Raw genomic sequence first — 9938 nt, 5'->3', positions numbered from 1 at the left:
CTGGATTCTGCTGCTTTTTCTCCAGCCACAAGTGTCAGGGTTCAGGGTGGACACTATGTATGGGGTCCGTCCCCCTCTAGATGTGAGCCCCCTGAGGGCAGGAACTGGGCGTTCCTCTGCCCAGGCTTCTGGTGGGCCCAGGGAGTTCCAGACTCCCAAAAGCAGGCCCTGCTCTGCAGCCACAGCAGGGCCGGCATGGTGGAGGGAAAGCGGCAAAAGGGGCCCTCTCTCCCTCCAGTCCCCCCTCAGGAGCGCCCGGAGCAGGCTGGTGGAGGACACCTGGATCGAGGGCTTTTTTGGAATAGCTGCTGTGCTAAAGGGGGACCTGGAGGGAGCTGAGCCCTGCCAGACGCCTTCAGTGTGGGACAGGTCCCTGTGCGGTAACCCTAGAGTGAGGGCCAGAGCTGCAGCAGGAGGCCGGGTATCTTGGGGCCGTTTTCCCCTCAAGTGGGCCCTGTGGAGACATCCACAAGCATGCTACAAAGAACAACAATGTTTATTTAAGGAAGCCACCTACTTGGCAGCACAGAGAAATCTGTGGGCCCAGGAGCTTGGAGGGGCTGGTTGGGGTGGGCGGGGCCGGCAGGGCCCAGCAGGTGGTGGCTGGCAGCTGAGTTGCCTCCCGGAAGGGTCAGGCCCAGGTCTCCCAGCCTGCAGGCACAGATGTGGCCACCAAGACCCTAGCGGGGGGCAGAGCTTCTGCAGCAAGACCCGCACTTTGTCGTGACTCCCCCTCCTCCGTCTTCAGGTTCTCAGGCCACCCCTTGGGGTGAAGGAGGGATGAGGAGGTGCGGGCACCTGGGGCTGGGCCAGCAGGCTGGTGCTGCTGGTTTGCTTCTGAGTCCTCAGATCCTGCTAGAGCCATGACAGTGTGCGGGGCCTGCAGGGAGAGAGCTGAGCACAGGGGTCACGGCCAGGTCCTGCGTGGCCCCTTGGGCACCTTCTTGTTTTGTGGACAGGGCAAATACTAGAAGCAGTGGGTTGCAGCCTCCCTTTTCTCACTCCAGCTTTGGGGTCTTTGTTTGTTGCTTTTGTTGCTAAGGCAGGATCTGGCTATGCTGCTTAGGCTGGCTTCAAACTCCTGGGCTCAAGTGATCCTCCTGCCTCAGCCTCCCCAGTGGTGGAACTACAGATACGTGCTATGGTACCTGGCTGTAAGCTTTTCTTGTTCCTAGAGCCCCAACATCCTCTCCTGCCATGTCACTTAGTGTGGGCCCCAACTCAGCTGTCTCCAAGCTCAGCCCTCCAAGGAGCAAAGACTGTCACAAATTCAAAGGCACCCAGGGCTCCTTAGGCACAATCTCCCCAGCCAGCCTGCCCCCTCCATCCCACACAGGGGGTGAAATATATATCTTCCTTTCATTATTTTTTGTGCCAGGACTTGAACTCAAGACCTTGCACTTGCCAGACAGGTGCTTGCTCCCTTGAGCTATATCCCCAGCATATTTTCTTTTCTTCCTGCTTGCTTTCTGCCCCTTTGCATCTGATTCTGAAGATGGAGGCCCCACTGGGAAAACTGGCTATTATCCTGAGGGAGAAGCCAGACCCAGAATGACCTCACCTGCCTGGGAGCTTAGGATACCAAGACAGGTGAGAAGGCAGGTGTTCCTGAGGATACCATCAAGGCTGGGGGCTTGTGGGTGGGGTCCTCGGGGACATGGCCAGCGCTGTTCTCCTCAGGCACCTGTGGAAAGAGAGGGCAATTCTGAAGGCCCAATCCTGGACTGTATTCCCGGGCCCCCAGTGTCCCTGGTGGAGCCAGAACATCTGGCCAGGCCGAAGCTGCAAATGATGGGCAGCGAGCGCCACCTTGTGATCTGTATGTAGATTACAGCCACAGGCAGTGCTACTTTGTCTCCTACTGTTACTTCTCCACGGAGTGTCCCAGGCGCCTGGCACAGCAAGAACCAGTGTCGTTGCCCAAGGACGGGGGCAAGACTTCCCAGTGAAGCAAAGGGTTGTGATTGCACACGTCTCGTGAGCAAGCCCGGAGGGTTCTGGGAGATTGTGCTGAACCCGTTTTGGAAAGATAAGGAGTAAGGCAAGAGGCAATTGCCAGGAGCCAGGTCCTAAAGTAGGGTGAGGGCGGGGCCTGGGAGGGGGTGCAGAGGCGTCTAGAAGTGGACTGGGAGGTGGGGTGGGGCGCGGGAGATCCGCCCTGCCTTGGCCTTCTCACAAACCACCTCTTTCTGGTCCCGGCCAGCCCCTGTGTCACCCCTTCCTCTGGGAAGCCACCTCCCCTTTGAGGCAGGACAGCGCAGGGACTGTCCGAGGGCTTTCACTTCCACTGATGCGGAATTTCCTTACTCCCCGAGGCAGATGCTGCTAGAGGTTTGTAGCTGAGAGAAGGTGTGAACTCAGGATAAGTGACTGAGATCAAAACAGAGCCAAGAGGAAACGTATGCGCGCAGACACTGGTACCATCTCTGGTTTACTTCATGAGCATCAAACCCAGGTCTTTCCTAATTGCGGGTGTCTCAAACAGTTTACTGTCTGACTTTAAAAATAGGGTGAAGATAATTTGTGTGAGAAAAAGGCAAATTTATTAAGAATGTAATAACATAGAATAATTCTTACACTAGAGAGGTAAAGAAAGAGCAGGATTCGGGGGCTGGGGATTTAGCTCAGCAGCACAGCGCCTGCCTGGCAAGCACAAGGTCGTGAGTTCGATTCCCGGTACCAGGAAAAAAAAAAAAAAAAAGAAACAGCAGGATTCTAAATTGGGCAGATAATACAGTCTCAACTGTGTAAGAAAAATCTGTGCAGAGAAAAAACAACAACAGGAAATGTACAGAAAAAAAAACATGAACAGTGCTTAGATTATGGTGGCGGATTTTTTTCAGGGGTTGGGATTGAACCTAGGACCTCACACTTGTACTCTACCACTAAGCCCCCAGGGCCTAGTGATGGGATTTCTTGATATTTTTCTCTATCTCCAGATTTTCTTTAATAAGCTTCTTGTCATTTTTAATTTAAAAAACCCACAAATTTAGAGGGTATAGCTTAGGAGTAGGGTGCTTGCCTAGCATTCCTGAGGCCTATTCAAGCACTGCAGTAACAAAATAAAACAAAACCAATAGAGCAACGACAAAAAACCCAAAACAAAAACCCAAGAAACAAATGTGATGTTAACTTAAGACTTAGCATTTACATAAAGTTACATGAATTAGAAAACCTGTATCTAAGTTAGATATGGATTATAATGAATATTAGTTTGAAGGACCCTAAAAACTTCTGATATGGTTTTAAAAATACAGAAGCAAGGCTAGTGGTGGTGCATGTATATAATCCCAGCACTTGGGAGGCTGGGGCAGGAAGACTGCCATGAGTTCAAGGCCAGCCTGGGCCACATAGTGAGTTTAAAAGCAACCTGGGTTGCACAGGGAGACCCTGCCTCAAAAAACTAAAAAACAAAACAAAAACAGAGGCAAATGCAGTGATGTTCCTCCCGGGGAACCACAGGCACAGGCTGGTCCTTGTCCCCATCCTGAGGGGCCAGGGAGGAGGCAGAAGGCTCTACCATGCCCCGCCCCACCCCCAGTCCAGCCCAGGCAGGCGCCTGCAGGAGTGGTTCCTGGGAAAAGATGCCTGCTTGGGGCTACAGACAGCTCCAAGGGTGGTGTGCTTTTAAAGAAACAAACAAACAACAACAAGCCAAGTATGGTGGCATACACCTGTGACCCCAGCATATGGGAGGCTGAGGCAGGAGGATCACCAAGTTCAAGCCCAGCCTGGGCAACTTGGTGATTTAGGAAAACCCAGTCTCAAAAGAAAAATTTTCAAAAAAGAAGCACACGCAACTCCCTCCAACCCTGATGTGGGAAGCGAGAGAGAAGGGAATCCTCAACCTGCAGGGCACACTGCCCCCTAGAGGAACAGAACCACAGGCGGGTTCAGGCGGTGTGTGTGGGGGTGCCACTATCCCTGGAGGGGTCTGTGGAACTCACCTCCCAGTAGACCTCATCATCAAAGCAGTTCTCGTCCGCCGCTTGTCCCCAGAACGGTAGTCTCAAGATGAGTCCTGAAGAGAGTTCGAAGGCCCCGGAGGTCAGAGATGCTTTCTCGCCATGCACTCCTGCCCTTCCCCTCAGCTGGGACCCAGCAGGCTCCCTCCGTACAGCTCAGGGTGCCCCTCACTTACCCACCATGATGCCGCCCACCAGGGCCATGGCCAAGCTCAAGAGGAGGCCGAACATCTGGAACTTGCCCTGACTTCTTATGGTCTGGACTTCATTCACAAATCTGGGGCGGAGACAGGACAGGGCCCCACGCAGAGGACAGGTCACCCCTAGTTTCCACCTCGCACATGCTCATGGGCACTTCAGCTTGGGGAACCCCAGGGCCCAGCCTTCCTGGCTACGGAACAGGGGCGTGGGCAGGTGGGCGGTGCCCATGACTCCGGAGGGAATGAGGTTGGGAGGGAGAGGCAGGACAGAGCACCGGTGTGGGGCCCCAGCAGGCCGGCAGGAAGGAGCCAAGAGGAGGAGGAGGCCCCACCTCCCTGCACCGCAGCGTGTTTACCCGTGCTGTCCATATATGTCGGGCCTGGCGAAGGCGGCTGTCACAGCACCCACGATGCCGCCCAGGACGCCAGGGATGCCGTGCAGGTTGTGAATGCCGCACGTGTCCTGGATGCGCAGCCGGGACTCCAGGAATGGCTGAGGGGGAGGGGCTGCTCAGGCTGGGGCTGCGGCGGGGACCCCGGACCCCCCACCCGTCAGCGTCTCCCTGGGTCCCCACGCTCCTCCCAGTCCAGCTTCAGCCCAGCCCATTGCCCGGGCCCCTCACCGACAGGAACATGAAGCCCAGGGTGGAGATGGAGCCGCAGAAGAAGCCCACGATGAGGGCACCATAGGGCGTGAGCATCATTTCGGCTGCAGTGCCCACACCCACCCCTCCGGCTAGCGTGGCGTTCTGGATATGCACCTGGGCATGGGCAGAGCGGGCACACTTGGTCCTTTCCCGAAAGCAACACCCTGTGCCCACACGCGGTGTGAGGGTGGCCCAGCCCTGCCTGGGACTCAAGGGTGGCTCAGGGTCTGTGCTCGGAGCTTGGGGGATGCTGTCAGTGCACCTGTATGCCCCCTTCCCACGTGCCATTGGTACCCGTGTGCCCCGACTGGCGCATCTGGACACACACAGGTTCACAGCAGGCACCAGCGGAGCCGGAGCTCCTGCCCCACATTCTGCTCTGCGTGTGGCTATGGCTGCACAGCCTGTTCCCTCTGGTGCCCCAGTGCCACCTGTGTCCAGTGGCAGAAATAGCCGTCCCAACAGTGTGATGCCAGGACACTATGCAACATGATGTTCCCAATATCACCAGTGGAGACAGCAAACCACAGTGCCAGGTGACCTGCCTGAGGGCTAGTGTCTGGAGGGTCAGGGGCATAGCAGAGGGGCCATGGCCCCAGCAACCCTGTGGGGTGGTAGGGAAGAGGAGGAGGAGAAAGAGGAACAGGAGGAAAGCACAGAAAAGCCAGTCAAGCCCTGTTGGATCTGGTCTGGGTTCTGCCAGAATCCAGCTATGTGTTCTGCACAAGTCATTGCTCCCTAGGGTCTCAGTTTCCTCATCAGCAAGATGGGTATACAACCCAGATGCTGCTGCTTCACAGAGGCTCTGGCAGGCTGGGTAATCAGGGCCCACCTGGCACAGGTAGCAGAGGGGCACCTCCCCCTGGGCCCAGCTCACCATGTCCAGCTTGCCCTTCTTGTGCAGGGCACTGGACAGTGCCACCGAAGTCAGCACGCTGGCTGCCAAGGAGCAGTAGGTGTTAAGGGCAGCTCGATGCTGGGCATCCCCGTGGGAGGATATAGCTGAATTGAAGCTGGGCCAGTACATCCACAGGAAGAGGGTGCCTGTCAGATATACAGGTCAGCGGTCAGACAGGAAGCATTAGACGGCCTCTCCTGGGGTCCTCCTGAAAGCTACCTCTGCCTTCACAGCTCTAGGAAGCCTGCCTGACCCCGTAACAGTAAACACCCATACTGTGCCCCTTCAGCACCACGCTGAGCACCCCTTCCCACTGCCGGGAGAGATGAGGGCGTAGCCTCCTCCCACGCTGTGCTGGGGGAGACAGCGGTGAGGGTGTAGGCAGCAGTGTCTGCAGGGGACGGACCCGGGAAGTGGGAGTACACACGGGCCTCAGCCAGGGTGCAGGCCCAGGCCTGGTTACCACCGTGTCTGCCTTGGGGAATTCTGGGGCAAACACAGGAGGAGACCAGCTTCCTTCATCCCCAAGGGAAAGAGGCAGACAGCTGGGATTCTAGAAGTGTCTCCAGCAAACTGCCTCTGCCCGGCCCGTCAAGGAACTGGCAGCTGCTCACTAACTGTGTAGGGATCACACATGGAGATCATGGTGACCCTCACCCGTCAAGGCAGTCCCCATTCACCATGGTAGCGCAGCCATCCTGGTGATCCTTACCCATTATGGTGGCCTCCGCCCACATGGCAGCCCCAAGCATCACAGTGGCTTTCAGTCATCACAGTGGTCCCTCCCATCATGGCACCCTCAGTCGCCATGGGGACGCTCACCAATCATGGCGAAGAGGTCCGAGTGGTACACAGAAGTCTGCCTCTGTTTGCTCTGCTCTAGGTTGCGTCGGTAGAGGATCCAGGTGACTGTGAGTCCAAAGTAGGCCCCAAACGTGTGGATGGTCATGGAGCCCCCTGCATCCTTCACCTGCAGGGCAGGGAGGCTGTCACAGTCTGGCACCTTCTCTTCTTTCCTGCTCTCCCACACAGCACACAGACTTCAGGCTGCAGGGTGGAGCTCAGCCAACAGGGAGGGGCAAGGTGGGGGTCCCTGAAGCCAAGCTGTGAGCTGTTGGCCAAAGGAGGCCAGGGCCACTCACTCAGCAACTGGGATGCTCTCAAACGGGGAGGCCAGGCTTGGAGGGGGCCAGCTCAGTCACCCGGTAGCAGAGTCAGCACCGAGGGCAGCCCCATCTCATGTCACCCACTCACTTGCTTAATTCCTGAGACCCCTCCCGTTCCTCTCACACAACTACCCCAAGGCCACCCTGCCCAGACTGCCACTGTCCACCCAGCCCCATCTCACTCCTACTCCCCAGACTCCCAGGTAACCTCCTGGGCCCCCTCCCCACCCCCATCTCCCCCCTAGGTCTTATCCTAAGTGAATGAAAAGCTGCTGCTGGGTTTTAATCTGGGGAATGGTCCACTCTGGCTGCTAGTGGAGACTGGCCTGACGGGCGTGGGGACAGAGCCAGGGCATGAGTCAGGGTGAACAGATACGGTGGCTGGGACTCGCCTGGTGGCTGAAAAGGTGGCAAAGTGCGTGACTGAATGTAGGGTGGTCTAACTCCCTCTATCAGGGGCACTGTTCCAGGCAAAGCCCCACTAAAGCAGAGGAGAGGGGGTCCCTCCGTGGCACCTTACCCCGTCTCCCCTCTAAGGCACCTCTTATCTAGGCCACAGACTTGGCCAGCCCCAGAGGGCAGCGTTTCTGCCACAGTGCTCGTGAATGGCACCCCTGGGGTCCTGTACTGCACGGCCTCTCTGGGGTCCTTCCCGACAGATTTGCCCCCTTGGTACACTGGGTCCTTTGCTTGGCGGAGCAATCTTGGGATACGGTGTGGGGATGTGCAGGAACGCCACCCTCCTTCCGTGGGACGTGCGGGAAAGAGAAAGAACTAGAGTTCTGGGATTGGCTGCTGTGCACCGGCCTGGGGCTCATGTGCTATGGCAGCTGCCTAGAAGATGTCCGGACTCCTGCCGGAGAGGTGAGGGAGCTGAGGCTCGGGAGGGTAAGGGATGTGCCAGGCTGACGTGCCCCCAGCCCGTGTCCCCTCTGCTGCTGCCCACATCCCGAGCCCGGCTCACCTCTAGCAGGTCAAGGAGAATATACTCATTCACTGTGAACAGGGTCACTTGGAACAAGGTCATGATGAGCAGCTGGACGGGGCTGACTTTGCCCAGCAATGCCCCAAAGGCCACGCAGACAGAGGCCACGCAGAAGTCAGCGTTGATGAGGCTGTGGAGGGAGAGACAGGCCGGGAAAGGGGCTGGGGCAACAGCAGCACGTGACAAGCCAGCCCAGCGCTTGAGTCTGACTTTGGCTGGCTGTGGGTTTGGACTGTGGCTTAACCTCTTGGAGCCTCAGTTTCCCCTTCTGGGATAATGGACCCACAGCAATAAGGGCCACATGGGTGAAGTGCCAGGCACGTAAAGCCACCTCACCTCTCATAGCTTGTGCTCAGGCCACAGAGACTGGCTGCTGTAGCGTGTGCCTGTCACCGGGCCCTGTCCTTCTACCAGCTCTGCTCAGTGCCTCATCTTCCAGGAAATCTTGCCCCTGCTCCTCCAGCCAGGTGCTCCAGACTCCCAGCACTGGGCCCACAATACCTTCCCCAGCTCCCAGAGCCCTGCCAGAGCTAAGCCATGGGAACTGTCCCTTGTCCTTACCGGTGACAGAGGATCAGTCCCTAGGGAAGGGGAGAGAGACACTTTCCTGCAGGGAGAGAGACACTTTCCTGCAGGAAGCAGGGACCTGGGGTGGCACAGGTGGAAAGTGGGAATAGGCACACAGGCCTTCCTCAGTCTAGACCCTGAAAGCCCAGCCAGCCCAGCAGAGAGCTGGTGGAGCCTGTGTCCCCAGAGCCTGGCCGAAGGATCACGCACATGGGGCGCGTTAGTCCAGCACATGGATGGAAAATGGAGGTTAGAGAGGCAACTCATTGGCTTCAGGTTCCATAAATGAAGCCGGGAGAGCCATCTGATGGACATGACCATTAGGAAGGAACAAGAGATGAGACAAAGCCATGCCTGATGCCCTCTGCAGCTGCGAGGCAGAAAGGGGGACCCATACCGCAGGGGGCCGTAGAGAAACACTGGGACCTGGACCATGCAGCCGGGACAGGCCAGCAGCTGGGAAGGAGGCCCGTATCTCTAGGTCCACAGGTCAGGTGTGGGGATGGTTTGCTTGTGCCAGCCACAGGCACCAGAGACAGGCTCCGGGTCAGTGTGGAAAATCGTCCTCAAGAGACAATTGGCCAAAATTAAATTTTTCAAATGACCTGCTTGCCTGGCGTGGTGGCGCACACCCATAATCCCAGCACTTGAGAGGCTGAGGCAGGAGGATCATTGTGAGTTCGAGGCCAGCCTGGGCCATGAAGTGAGCTCAAGGCCAGCCTGAACTGCATAGTGAGACCCTGTCTCAAAAAAGACAAAACAAACAGTCAAATGACCTGCTTGCTGAATAACTGGTTCTCCAAAAACTTGTTAACAGAGAGTGTATAGTAATTCTCTTTGAAGGTTTTAAAAAAATTGTATCTTTTCCCCACATTCTCCCTAATATGTGCAATCTGTAAAAGATGGCATGAAAAGCAAAGGGAGATGATTATTAGCCGAGGGGAAGGGAATGGGGGGAGGGGAATGGGGGATGGATATAATCAAAACATACACATCAAAGCCCAATATTCTGTAAGATTAATAGATGCTAGTACAAATATATATAAATATAAATATATGTACCAGGGATTGAACTCAGGACCTTGTGCTTTCCGGGCAGGCACTTGTGTTACTGAGCTACATCCACGACCCACAAATATATTTTTAAAAATTGTACACTTTCTTCTTGTGGCCACAGTTATGTTGCTGTGCCGGTCAGTTAAATATATTAGAGGCCTTTTCACACCTTGGGTTGATGGCATGAGGCATGAGAATTCCTGGTGTAGCTTGAATTTCAGAGTGATATGCATGCCAATGATCTTTTAAATATAAAAGGGCTGACCTGTTGGTTCTGAAACCTGTTCTAGATTACCAGCAACTATATCTTTCCTGTTTCTCTCTTTCTCGCTTGCTTTTTTTTTTTTTTTTTTTTTTTTTGGTCTTTTTGGACAGTGTCTCGCTGTGTAGTTCAGGCTGACCTTCATCTCACTTTGTAGCTCAGAATGATGATGACCTTGGCCAGGGTTGGGGT

General features: G+C 55.8%; 1 protein-coding gene across 1 annotated transcript in view; it reads right to left on the bottom strand.

The window, feature by feature from the left end:
- Positions 1-478: 478 nt before the first annotated feature.
- Positions 479-9938, bottom strand: part of Rhcg (Rh family, C glycoprotein) — an 18284-nt gene continuing 8824 nt past the window's right edge. Inside the window, exons 3-11 of the mRNA XM_005381554.2 lie at positions 7841-7991; positions 6533-6680; positions 5690-5856; positions 4789-4926; positions 4522-4658; positions 4142-4242; positions 3948-4021; positions 1562-1684; positions 479-880 (exon numbers count right to left, since the gene is read on the bottom strand). Of these exons, the coding sequence (XP_005381611.2) occupies positions 1574-1684; positions 3948-4021; positions 4142-4242; positions 4522-4658; positions 4789-4926; positions 5690-5856; positions 6533-6680; positions 7841-7991 (1027 nt within the window). The 3' untranslated portion in view covers positions 479-880; positions 1562-1573. The remainder of the gene's footprint in view (positions 881-1561; positions 1685-3947; positions 4022-4141; positions 4243-4521; positions 4659-4788; positions 4927-5689; positions 5857-6532; positions 6681-7840; positions 7992-9938) is intronic.

This window comes from Chinchilla lanigera, unplaced genomic scaffold, assembly GCF_000276665.1.
Source record: "Chinchilla lanigera isolate Chin_1 unplaced genomic scaffold, ChiLan1.0 scaffold00015, whole genome shotgun sequence".
NCBI classification, from domain to species: domain Eukaryota; kingdom Metazoa; phylum Chordata; class Mammalia; order Rodentia; family Chinchillidae; genus Chinchilla; species Chinchilla lanigera.
This window is presented reverse-complemented; position numbering and strand designations above follow the sequence as displayed.